Here is a 13,913-nt window from a genome sequence, read left to right on the forward strand (position 1 = left end):
ATTTAATGCTTTCTCTCCACAACAGCTCAAAAAGGTGCATATGATAATAAGTAATAAAATAAGTGATAGGCAAAAGAATATTTGAATAAGAATTAATAAAAAAGAGGGCGCTGACACACTATATTGGAAACGCTACAGTAAGACAATGCAACTAGAATTAAGATTTCTGATTCAATTTCACAATTAAGTACAATTTTTTCAATTAAAAGAGTTAGAATATCGTGGAGTAATCTTGGAATTGAATGTTCATTGTGTCAAACTGACGAGAGTTCATCAGATACTTTAAATAAGATGATGTCTGCTCTGGAAAAAGGTTACAAATGATGAATACCGTATTTCCTCGACTAAGCGTCCATGCTCTAATAAGTGCCCTTCCCCCAATAAGTGCCTACCCCCTACTCCATCAGGGGTCTTATAATCAGGATCTTACATTCCGGGGTTCCTATACTCAGGGGTTTATACCAGTGTGTCTTGCATGACAGGTAAGACAAAAACATGACAAATGACCGCGTTACATCAAGGCTGGAAATGGGCCTATAAGATGCGACAATATCGGAAACCCCGCTTATAACCTATAAAATGAATAAGGCAGTTGAACACTGCATGTGCCAACTGATGAATTTTTGGAAACTATTGAAGTAAAAAGGCTATGTTGCTTAAAATGTAGAGGGGTTAATGAACAGCTCTCCTCAATACCAAAATTGTGACATAAGGAAGACTCAGTCAAAAAAAAGTTTGTTGGTTAAAATAAATTAGGACTGGGGCATGATCGTATAGATGCGTGGTTGCACACTAGTCAATTGAGAGGGCACTACCAGTTGCTTCACTTTTCCTACTTTGTTAGTTACGAGATTTTGGTGCTGCATCAAAGAAGCACCCTCAAGATGATAAGATTGTGCACTTAATGGAGAGCTTGTTTTCTGCCTGCTTCATATCTTCATACCAGTAAACAGTATGAGAATACTCAAAACTTATCCGAGGTAAAAGTTGTTACCGAGATCCAACACCAAATCTTGTAACTGATATACAAGAAAATCTGTAGCTGTAAGAGGGGAGAATTAACAGTCAGATCTTGGGAGTTATGGGTTAAAGATCCTTATACACTTACAGCGCTCGGAACAAACTTTTAATCGAGATACTTTTGAAATTTTGTCACCAATTTTCACTCTCTATCAGGAGCCCATTACTTGATAATGGGCTCCTGTCTCTATTAAACAAAAATAGACTATTTGATACCGTTTCGAATCTTCACCAAATTATTTATTCATGTTACTAGAACATATTATCACAACAATATCAGCGGAAGAATAGATGTAAGATTAACGTACAGTTTCTGGTGTAATTTGAAAAACCAGTCTAAATGATGATAAAAAGGAAACACGACTTTCAACTGGATGCTGTCATGGATGCTAAAAGGAAAGATCATTTGTTTCGTATCACAATCGAGTCACAACTTTTCATCCTGTCTGACATTCAACACTTTTAGGAAGTTCTTTCTTTGTCGAAGCTATCGATGTCTGCTGTTTTAAGATGTTGCACTTTCCAAAAGTTTTACTCATGACGTATTAAACACCGGACATCAATTTCTCTAAATACCGGGTTGAAATTTTCGTTAAAATATCTTGCATCGTTTTTTTAGAATTCAGCTCATGATTTCCCGGCAGTTGGTCTTTTATCGATCAATCAGAGACTATGATACTAAAAGTAATACTATATTGTATAATGATTCTGACTTTTAACACTGATCAAATCTTAATCAAGGACTCATGATGCATTTGCCCGTTTTCGTGCTGTTGTGCAATTGTATCCTCGTAAGAATTAAAAGTATCATCACCTCCAATTTCGTCCAAACATTAAATCATGAGCTTGTTATCATTAGATAACAATATGACGGGTTGGAAGAAATTCGATTCTCACTAATTTACAGGAAACTCCACTAAATTATTGGTAAAAGACAAACTTTTCCTTCTTGGTGGTAACAAGTGTGATTTATTCACATTTACATGTTAAGGAAATGGTTTTTCAACTTTTCAGTCAAGAAAGTCAGATTTCTTTGTATATTGTTACATTAATAAAAAAAAAAGTATGAACTGCGCCTTAAATGACTTTTATTCTAGTGTCTTCAAATAGAACGATATTATTGCTGAGCCTATTTTACTTAAAGGACGTTTTAAAAATTGGTTATTAGATCAATCAAAACAAGTTCTAAATTATCTTCGAAACAGAACTAAAACAACATGAAAGAGGATGGAACGTCGAGCAAAATAGTTTTGATATTTTTATTCAAGGAAGACATTGAGAGCACGCAAAATTGTATATAAGCAGAGAGAAACTCTTCTCGGCATCAAAAAAACTTCAAGGAATTGAGGAAAGAAATAAAGCAGCAAGTGTAGAAGACATCCTCACCGTAGACTACAAAAAGAATAAAAAGGAACTGAGCAATGGAGGTTTTGAAGGTTTGTAAGAATTCTTTTGACTCTTTTTAATCATTTCTCAATGAAATTTTTTCAATCGCTTTACCTGGCAACATGGTTTGGTTTTTTACTCTGTCTGTTTCAATAATTTAGAAATTTTTTTAAAGGCAAAAAGTTTTTCTAAGAAAGTTGACAAAAGAATTTTATACTCTAGGTTTTTATCGTTATCCTCGCGATTTTTCTTCATCGTGGAGATGGCCGGGCAACTGATTTGGACAAAATCATGCGCAGAATTCAAGATGATGGAGTCCCGTCCACCCAAGGTGCTGTAGCATGGAGATCAAAGAGGTCCCCTGGTGACGAGCCCAGTTGTTACACAGGCAGAGTTGTTTCCTTTACTTTGCCAAGCAGCAAAACAGTAACTTCTCCTATTTGTAAGAAGATTACATCTTCCGGAACCGCATGTTTTAGTTCCATGGCAAACAACAACAACCAGAGGAAATGTGTTCCATCCAATTTCATCACAGAGGAAGGAAAAAGATATAACACTGCCTGTTCATGTGCACCATAGAATGGTTAAAGTTGGGGCTTTTCAACTCCAAAATTTTTCGGGAAGACCGAACGATTTATCAGCATATCATAAGAGTGTCATACACTCGTATATATTTATATATTTATGAACTTACTGAGTAACTTTCAATTGTTTCGACGGAACCTTCAAATTGTTCAACGAACGATTTGAATCCGTATTTGTGAAATATTTATCTGTAAATCTTTTGAGTCGATAAAGTAATTATACAGTTTTTTCAAGTGTCTGTCAATAATCTCTCTTCACTTAGATACAAATGAAAGAAGTTTGTTTGATAATTTTAACGGCATAAAAACATGGGAAATAAGCAGAATAGTTCCCAATCAACGATCGGTAAAGTCTCACTAATGTCGTCGAAAAACGACTGGGCACTAGTGATCTGTCAAGAGGTAGGAACGTGTGGGTATGTCGCACATCCAGAGCGACAGAACCTGTCTGCATCTAACCTTTGAAGGTGACCTAGCTTTCAAAAATATTTAATGTCTTGTTGTGATTTAAAGGGGAAGTACGGTCTAGAAAAAGTTTGCCTAAATCAAACAGTTCCCTCTTTCTCAAAGAATTCTAAATAAATAAATAAAGTAATTATACCGTTTTTTCAAATGTCTGTCAATAATCTCTCTTCACTTAGATACAAATGAAAGAAGAAGTTAGTTTGGTAATTTTAACCGCGTAAAAAGATGGGAAAATAAGCAGAATAGTTCCCAATCAACGATCGGTAATGTCTCACCAATGTGGTCTCGAACAACGACTAAGCACTAGTGAAAATATGAAGATCTGTCGCACATCCAGAGCGACACAACCTGTCCGTATCTGAGCTTTGAAGTTGATCTAACTTTCGCATTCATGAAATATCGAGACCATCTTGTTGTGATTTAACTCCTCTTAACAGCTCCCAACACTCGAATGAATGGACTGACAACTGACCGCGTGATTTCTACACACTACAAGAACATGCACAAGTAATGGACTGATAATCACAATATCGATAAGGCAATTAGCAACCAGTAATATATCGGCAAACCTATGACGCAAAGTATTTCATTTATTGCCAAGATGTATTTATCAAATTATCGGTATCATTCCGTATTTTTAGCAAGATTTAGACTCGCGAACCATGTGCCAGAACTGTTTGAGCGACAGGTATAAACGTGAAAGTGAAAAGGGAAAGCGAAAGCAAGACAGAGACCTATGCATGATTCTTCATCAGTTTACTGTAGACATCTTTGAATCACCACTAGCGCTAAACTTCGACTCTGTTGTCTGCCTGTAATATCTTATACTGTCATGCTCATCGTACTGTCTAGCTTGTTTTTTCGATAAAGACTAAGAAACCCTGTAAGTGCCATCAAAGTTATGTGGTGTGTGTAGCAAATCAAGTCAGATAGACTTAGAATTGTAAGTGAACTGGAATATATTTATATGGAACATGGATCGCCAGAAATAATCCAGTGCGACCAAGGAGGGGAATTCAAGAAAGCCTTGAAATTACTTTGCGATAGCATGAATAAAAAGTTGATTTACAGTCGCCCGCGCCGGCCCCAGTCACAAGGCAAGGTAGAACGTTATCACAGGACACTAAGATCAAAGATGGAAATGACCTTCAAAAAATTGGTCAAGACGGTGTAAACCGGGCGAAACAACTCCCTCTTTATCAAAGAATTCTAAATAACGACCCTAAGGAAGTGATAGCTTACAAAACAACATTCGAAATATACTTTGCACGAAAGTGCAACGCCTTCAGAGAGAGCAGATAGCAAGACGAAATCCTTCCTAGTGCTGGGAGGCTTTGCCTAACTAAGAATGACCGTAACCTGCGTTCACGGCAAGCTTTCAAATTACAAAAGCAAGCTAAAAAAGCCAAGAGTAGATGTGATAGGCGGATGCAGCGGACATAACTTCGCTTAAATCCGCCATCGGTTTACAGCATCGGAGAAAAAGCGTATATACGTTTGAGAGGGAAGCCATCGAATATACAGCATTTGATGGAGGATCGAATCGAAAAAAGAAAGATCAAGTTGCATAACAATAAGGTTTCATACACGTCACCAATTTCAGGAAAGGAAGAAAGGAAATGGGTCTTTGTGGACGATATCACAAGATTTACACTAGAGCGAGAAAAACAGAAATAAAAATGCGCCAAGCTGTCTAAAAAGAAAAACATTGACCACTACAAAACGTATTACATACCTATGAGAAGAGACGATTATGTAAAGACTATTGAAGACCACAGTTTTAAATTGGTTTACAATCCTCCTGGAGATGGCAATTGCCAATTTTCCGCACTATCTCACCAGGCAAAGAGACTGGGCATTTTAAGATCTCCTGAAATCATGAGGAAAATAGTAGAGTACTTAAAAAGTAATCCATACTATGGCGATGGCTTCCCTCTTTTAGAGCATTTGGTAGATGATGATTTCTCTTGCTGGGACGAATATATATAATTCACATGGCGTGCGATGGGACCTATGGAAATCAGATTACGCCGTATGCAGCAGCAAACTTGTATAACGTCGACATCAAATAGTTTCCTCTCTAGGAGTTGGTGGGCAGCATGTGTTCGGTCCGTCAGCAAGTGTAGCTATTTGCTGGTAATGTATGCCACACCTACCAAATATTACGTAAAGTTAACACACGACTCAGGGCGCTGGTGCAACGTCTGAAATGATTTTTGCCAAGGCTTCATATTTCTGATGGATTGAAGTCTTTTTTTAAACAGCGCTCGAAGTTTTTAAAAAAGTATGGTCCTTTATGCGGTTTATTAATCGAGTTGAGGAAAATTGAGTGGAGAAATCCATTTCAAATGAACGACAGTGGGTGAGGAAATTCTTGGTATACGATTAGACAGTAATTTGAGTGATTTTTTTAACAAATGACATGACATTCGCGTTGACATCGCGATGACATCGCGTTTGACTCTGGTAGTGAGGGTAAGTTTTATTTGGAGAAGGTAGTTTGTTGCATCGATATATCAGATTAGAAGGCTCTTGGTAGCACGGTGAAGGGAGTCTTTTATCAGGAGAGTGAAATAGTGGGAAAAGAGGTGAGGTAAAGAAAACCAAAATTTTTTGAGAGCAGCTTTCTTTTGAATGTTGATAGTATTCCGAGGTTGCAAAAGGTTTTTTTCTCCAGTATGTGGGAAACTCTTGTTATCCTTTCAATCAATCACGAGATCGTTTACATAAATTTAATTTGAGTCCTCGTTGCCTACCTGGCGATGTTGACACCGGCTAGTTCAGATCGGCTGTGGCGATTTCTCTGTTTTTTATTTCACGATACTCATCGCAAAGGTTTCCTATGACTATAGAACGAATGAGGGTGTTTCAATTCGGTGAATTTAATTGCTTTCGTAAATCCCTGGCGCTAAATATCAAGATCTATTAGCAGAGCAAGTAAAACCTTTCATTGGATGCTTAGGAAGCACTGAAACAGAGAGACAAGGCCGGAATTTTTCATGTTAATCCTAATTCAGTAAGTTTAAATTTTCCACAATGATACCCACCATGCACGTACTTTGACTATACTTTGCTACCTTTTTAGCTCCTATTCACACTTACGCCATCACTGTTGGCACCTGGTCAATTGCTTGAGAGGCTAAGGAGTGCTTTTCTGACAAAGATTCTTTAGGGGTAATTCACTGGAGAAGTTTCTTATTTTTTGTAGACCCTTCCAAGGAAAGTCAACCAAATGGAACAGCGTAAACAACTAAGACGGATGTGATTGCTTAGCGATGATTTGGAACGAGAGGAAGACCTATTACTTATTAATAGTTGAACGATATTGTAAAGATATGTAAATGTGTTAATCAATTGTGGTAATTTTGTTAGAAATTTTTAAACTGAATTCTAAAATTCAATCTATGCGGAAAGATATGTAGGCATTGTTATACACTACACATTAAGGATTTTATATTTTCCAGCATAAGACCAGGTATTTACCGTACCCTAATGAACCTGCACTACCAGACGAAAACTCGCTGTAAAACTCCACAAGGGTTGGCTAAGAGCGCCGCATTAAATGTTGACAACAGAAAATGAGGGGACCTTAATATTCTCTTGAGCTGAAGGAAATTTAACTCGGACAATGAAAAACTAATAGACTACTCTTGCAAGTCTTACAGAAACGCCACAGATGATTTTTAATCCAAATTTCAGATGTCGATCTTTTTATTTACAAGCCACGAATGAATCTAAAACCGATTCTGTTGGTTTCGAAAGAAGCTTTCTCGGTAATTTTGGGACTATTTCAGCCCGGATGGCAAATTATAAGTAGTTTTGTATGTCGAAAAGCTTGTATTAGGACCCGATTTGTTTATCGTGAAAATTTTTTTGAGTCAACTCTACTCATCTTGTTCTTCTCGAAATTTTAATTAAAAGAAATCACTCGTGCTCGTGAATCACGAAACGCAGCCGCGCTCATTAGATATCCTAATTTTTGAGTTTTGGAAATGTTACATATGGTTAAAAAATTTAAGATGGTAACCACTTTGTATACCGGTAAACACGGACACAGTAAGTTTATTTCGAAGTTTTCTTTGTAGATAAGTGAGTTAACACGTAAACAGGAACCCATCTACACAATGCATTAAAAATTTATGCCAAAAGTCTCTCTTTGAAAGGGTTTTTGAATGATTTTTAATGATATGTATAGGTTTTCAACACTTAGTACTTGTTCGTAACCCACATATGGCATTTCTGTTTTTTTTTTGTCATAGCGCAGAATTTCACGAAAACCTTCTGAATTTCAAAAAGATCTAACTCGCAGTATTATCAATTTTCCAGGAAAATAGGCGATTAAGAGAAAGGAAGCTAGGAAATAAACAATTTTGTTTGTTTTATCGCTAAAATTTCACAGCTTAATTACGGAGAAATGTTTGACAGACAGTGCGCAAAGGTGAACGATTTAGAACGGCGTACGTTTGATACAATGTTTTCCATGATTGCAATATGACTAACATGAAAATTTGTTGGGCCTTGTGATTTCGGTGATATCTACGATATCGTGTCAAGGCACTCAACTTTAACTGAGCATTTCACGTGAGGCCTATTTTTACAAACTGAATATTGCAGAAATTAGGTCATAGGATTTTATAACTAAAACAACTTTAAACCTGATTTTTGACCCATATTCCCATTCGCTCTCATAAAACTCAACCATAGAACTGAGATATCCATTGTTGCAAAAACAAAGGAAAGTGCTGGTTTGTAAGTCAGCAAATTGGGAGCAGCTGGATACACTTAAATTCTATTGGTTGTAGTCAACATTTCAGTATCTCAGTCGCTAACAAGTCAGTCGCATCAGAGGCAAGGCTAAATATCTCACATTGGTGACGACACCTCCTCTCAACATGTTTTTTGGTCTTCTTTTTCCCCTTCTATTTGAACTCTCTGTTCTAATTCCAGCTCCAGCCTTTTCACAAGGTTTGTTAGATGCGTTTATTAATGCGTATCTGTCATCGTTTAGTGTTAGAACATTGATGTTGGTAGTGTTTATTTTTCATAGTAATTCAACTCAGAATCTGGATATAAGTCTGATGTTCCCTGAATTCCAGCAGTCTCTGTTTTTTTGTTATATTTTCACTTGACTAGTGGTGATGCGCGTTGAATGATCTTTCGAAACTTGTTTCAACAATTTGCTTTATAACTGATAACTTGGGACGCTGTTGAATGGCACAATCTCAATTTTTAATTAATTTCCTTTATATATATCTGCTGTTGCGGATTTGTATAGTTGAAGTCAATCAGTTCAGCACCTCAACTTGGTTAAATGCCAATAACACTCAATCACTCCACATTGAAAAATGTTTTTCAAGACTAAGCTAAAACATTGATTCAAAAAGCCTTTATTCAACTTCAAGTTAAATTCTAAATGTTGCCAAAACAACAGCTGCACATCTTTAAAACCTGGATAAAATTGCAGAGGTAAACTACAGGCTTTCGACCTTGCCATGCTTCAACTCAAAAAAAGTTATCAAAAACTTCTAAAATTGGGTTCGCAGAAACATTCGATTCCTATGCCTATCAGATCATTGATTGATGTTCTTCCCTTTTCCGAAGGAAAGTTTGAAAGAAATATGTTATAGTTAGGCAATTAATCATGAGAAACAGAAACGAATGAAAACATAACAGCACTGAAGAGCTTTATTTGCAAAATTTTGTTTATGTTACCTCAGTGAATAATGGTATTTAAGTCACTCAGAATACGCGTATATTTATGGCGAATGGCGCGTCAGATATTGATAACTGAAAGGTAAGACAATAAAAATCTATGTTTAAGAGGTTCCTGAAAAACTCTCGAATGAATTAAAATCGAAGTGACTTGTTGAAATGGCTGCGAAAAATCTGTCTACGATATGATCAATTTAAATGTTCAACGAAGCGATTTTCGTTTTTCACCAAACTAAATTTTTCACCTGTTATTCTTCTTTATCTTGCGAAAGGTCGCCTGATTTTACCCAACTTGATCGAGGGCCTCCTGAGTTGAGCACCAAACATAGTTTGGCGACAACAGTGGAGGAAACTTGTTATTTAAATCTGGCAGAAGTCAAGGGGCCCAAAATTTTAAGGCAGCTACAAGCCATTGACAAAATAACGTCTGTTTTGCTTCTAGTTGGCAAAAGTTATGAATACTAAAATTAAGACAGGTGCGATAATAACAGTGTCGAAAGATTTCTTCAACCTTTCAGGTATTTGGAATGGATAGCTCCTAAATAAACACCAAGGAGCTGACAAAATTTGCGTCTAATAAGATCAGAAATTCATGGAGCAGTTAAAATTCTTTATGAACGACTGTTTACATTGGTTTCGTATGATCTACTTCTAACGTTGATTTCGAAAGGAAAATATGGATCATATTTTACTTGAAATATAACTGAGCATTGTCCCGAAAACAAAGCGGGAGAAAAACGCACAGATCAGTCTAAAATTAGCTCTTGATATTTCAAGAGATCCCTGGATTTATAAATACCTTTTTGCTTTCCATCATTGTCAGTTACCTCTTCGCTGTACTCTACAACATCCTCATACGGCACGAGTACAAATTTTGTTTTCGTCGCAGGGGTCACCCCGGAATTACAGAAAAGGGAAAGGGGGGGAGGGGTGAATGAGAAGAAGGGACGCTGATACTGAACGGCCTTAAAATCATTCTTGAAAAGTTTTTTTTTTTATATTTTTACGGTGTCTCAAACGTTGCAATTTAGAGAAGCTGATTTACTACTGACCATAGCAAAATGGTTTTTCATCTCCCTAAACAGTGGATTTCACCAAATGAAGGTTCATAAGAGTAACATAGATATGAAAAACATCCATTATTTTGAATGGTATTGGGGGGGGTGTACTGTTATAGGCCGCTTCATCATCTCTTGTAATCAGTAAGTCCCTTCCCCGCCACTCCTTCCTGTGAGTGCTGCCATCATGTCCTTTTATTACTGGACTGTTCTTTCTTGTTACAGACTCAAACCCTGTGTATCGTGAGGGCAACTGCGTCTCCTCCACAAGAACCTTCCTGACACGTACATTCATTAAACACGAGTTTCATCACTTGAATGCGCCGCTTATTGGAACAGTGGCAGTGTCTGATGTGTTTGACTGCACATTAGAATGTCTTAGCAATCCGTTGTGTTTTTCTGTAAACCTGGCCGCCTTCAAAGTAACCCATAGAAAACTTTGGTGCGAATTGTTGTCATCTGATAAGTTCAGAAACTCCACAGAGTATAAAGGGAATAAATATTCGCATCATTTTGCCATTGAGGTAGGAAGCATTTCTTGATTTTGACTAATAAACATGTTAAAAGTTTGACAGCTTCGCCAAGATCGTAGAGAGAAGGCAGTCAGGTTAAAATTACTGCAAATGGTGTCGGTCTGTTGTCGTATTCATTGTGGTGACAACCATATTTCTATGGCATGTTGTAAAGCATGCAAACACTTTCTCGTGCCGCGCACCATCTTAATTACTTACCACCTTTGTTTCCCAGGCACGTCAGTATACTAAGAAAACACATGTGACTCGGTTGAAAATTTTAGTCAAGATACCAGATTATCTTTATTTAAAGAATGGACTCGTTTAAATCGTTAGTATTTGTTCAGCCTTTAGTCAGTTTGTGTTTTAAATGTTTTATCCACAGACTTCTTCATTTTCCGCCAACTTTCAAAACAATTAGAAAAGCCTTCCAGACTCATGGATCCCAACGGCTTAGCAATATATTTTTAACCTCATAAAGCCACTTTCTCAAATACCAGCAAAGGCAGAAAACTCAGCCAAAATCTCTATACTGTAGACGAAAATAAAAAAAAACCCTAGATGCTATAATATAAGGTATGTCCATACCATGAAAAATTTCTACTAAAACGAATCCGAACCGGAATGACGGAATAGCGCATCAACCATTTTCCTACTTTGTTTCTCTACAGTCACCTTGCTCTTCGTCACCTTGTCAACATGAGGCTACCTGTGTCACTAACTATAGAGATGGCTCATTCGGATGCCGCTGTGCAAAAGGCTACAAAGGAGAATATTGTGAAAAAGGTTAATAGTTTGGCATGGTTTTGTGACTGATATACATCTAACATGAAATACTATAGTTCTCAAGTGACTGCTATGAATTTTTCTATTTAACCTTGGAGCTCGAAAATTTTCTAAAATAGCTGGCGAAAATATGTAACTAACAAATATTTAATGCAATGAGGAACTGAATATATATTTTTTATTTTTACTTACTTTCCCTCCGGGACCAATTATTATTAACTACGGGGGAAGGAGGGAGGAGGACTTGAGAGGATCATGTGATTTTCAGGGGAAAAGGAGGGGGATATAGTAGTCGCCGACAGAGTTTAAAGGAGGGGACAATAGAAATTGACTGCCAATTTTAAAACTGCCCATGGGTGGGGATCATAAGAATTTATTTATTTATTTATCCTAAATACCTTACTTTTGTTTTTTTCGTTACATTTAGTCATTGGTTCCTGCAGAGAAGCTTACAACCTCTTTAAGTAAGTGATACCAAATGATTATCTTTTCGAGCATATAAAAGAGACCAAATTATGGAATAGTTTCGACGCCTAAAGGAGATTTTTCGCCGCAAACTAATATGATCACGAATGGGTTTCTTTTCGTATCAACAGGTCAAACGCCAGTCAACTGGTCACATTACACCTTGACTCTAAACCAGTCACAGTTCTCTGTCAGATGGGGGATTTTGGATGCGGAGATGGAGGATGGACGCCTGTAATGAAGATTAACGGCTGCCAGGTAAGCCTTCTATGGCGGAATATTCTTGGAGGGGTTTTCTTGCGAGTGATGAAGCGCATGCAATAAATTTTCAGAAGCGTCGAAACTACGATAGAATCTCTTAGCAACTCGCTCATAGTCTTCTCGCGGCCCCTGCTTGCGGAAATTCTTTTGGCATAAGTGCTACAATAACCTAATACCTAAAAACGCAACAAATTGCCAATTAACCCACCTGCAAATAGGGTTAGATTGATGGCTTGTACGCCAACTGTATTACTGAGTTCATGAGGGTCCTGCCTTTGGTGATGCATCGGGTTATTTACATCTAAGGATAAATTAAATCTTCTTAATTCTCTTTAGACAACGTTTCACTATGATTCTTACTACTGGAGTGATAAAAACGAATACAACACCCTCGGCGGGAGGACTGGGTTTGACTCACAAGAGACCAAGTTACCAACCTATTGGAACACCTCTCTCTCCAAGATCTGTCTCGGTATGAAGATAAGTGGACAGCTCAGGTTTATTGTCATTAACAAGCAGGCGAACTCTCTACATTCACTGATCGCTGATGGGATATTGCGCGCTTCTTCACTGGGTCGTAACGAGTGGAAGAAGTTGATTGGTGCGCGGGGCTCTTTACAACTGAACTGTAACAAGGAGGGCTTCAATGCTGTATGTTCTTCAAGTTATCATTCTAAAGCAAGAATTGGTTATGTAGCTAACGACAATAACCATTGTGACTCTTGTGACTCCAGAATTGGGTTTGGTACCGGAGGATATCCTTATAACTCCACTACGTGTGGAAACGTAGCAGCTCATTCCGCAGATAATGGTAACAGACACATCAAAGCTATGGGATATATTTTGGTGCAGTAAACTCTTTCAATCCATGTATTACGTTAGAAAACTCACTAAGGATGGGGAACGGAAGGTGGGGCACTTAAAAGAGCCCTTTTCCATCTATTCATCGCCTCCCACTTCTCCCCTCAAACGCCAAAGTGAGAACTTGCCAAGCAGACTATAGATTGCTTGCCGTTTAGTTCGGCTTCTAAATTCATTTTCTTCCGATATGCGGCGAGTGCGAAGACGAGAAGACACCTGAATAAGGACTTCACCCGCATGGGTTCCTTTTGTACAACCATTTAAGCCCAATGTTTTACGGAAATTCAGTCGACCGGTTGCTAGAACCATTGTGATGTTTAAATCTTAAAAAAGAAGCAAAGCCAGGATAACAGCACCAGAACATTTTCAGGCACTCGCTAAAAATTACCACCAATAGGCATTTGCTGACCATGTCAAAAACCACCTCATGTCAGCCAACGAAATCTAGAGGATTATTTTGATATTTTGGTGTCGGCGAAACTGATAAGCAAGGTAAAATTAACAAATATGACATTATTCCTTCAAGTTGAGGGCAACCCTTGATGCCAACTCCAGCCGTTACTTTCCGACGCTTCTTTTATTATTAATATTTTTGAGCTCAGAATTAGTTGTAGCTGTACATAGATTTACAAGCATCCTTGATATATACGTACTTATAGACAAGAATATATACTCTCAATTGAAAAGGTTTGTCAAAGAAAAAAGCAGAAATGAGAGTAGGAAAAAGCCAAAGAGAAACTGTTTGGAGAAATCTAAATTCTAAGTATTCATGGTGGATACTGCACATGTGTGAAAAATAAGTC

General features: G+C 37.5%; 1 protein-coding gene across 1 annotated transcript; it reads left to right on the forward strand.

The window, feature by feature from the left end:
- The first annotated feature begins 8,290 nt into the window (after window positions 1-8,290).
- On the forward strand, window positions 8,291-13,104 carry LOC131769141 (uncharacterized). Its single transcript, XM_059084885.2, has 6 exons — window positions 8,291-8,420; window positions 10,451-10,749; window positions 11,409-11,523; window positions 11,951-11,987; window positions 12,120-12,246; window positions 12,586-13,104. The coding sequence occupies exons 1-6, from the start codon at window positions 8,348-8,350 to the stop codon at window positions 13,102-13,104; spliced, it is 1,170 nt and encodes a 389-aa protein (XP_058940868.2). The 5' UTR covers window positions 8,291-8,347.
- The last annotated feature ends 809 nt before the right edge of the window (window positions 13,105-13,913 follow it).

The sequence above is a fragment of the Pocillopora verrucosa genome, chromosome 8 (assembly GCF_036669915.1).
Source record: "Pocillopora verrucosa isolate sample1 chromosome 8, ASM3666991v2, whole genome shotgun sequence".
NCBI lineage: Eukaryota > Metazoa > Cnidaria > Anthozoa > Scleractinia > Pocilloporidae > Pocillopora > Pocillopora verrucosa.

Coding starts and splice junctions, on each gene's coding strand:
- LOC131769141 (XM_059084885.2), top strand. CDS start 8,348: ATGTTTTTTGGTCTTCTTTTTCCCCTTCTATTTGAACTCTCTGTTCTA. Junction 11,988..12,119: donor GAAGCTTACAACCTCTTTAA/GTAAGTGATACC, acceptor TCGTATCAACAG/GTCAAACGCCAGTCAACTGG. Junction 12,247..12,585: donor TGAAGATTAACGGCTGCCAG/GTAAGCCTTCTA, acceptor AATTCTCTTTAG/ACAACGTTTCACTATGATTC.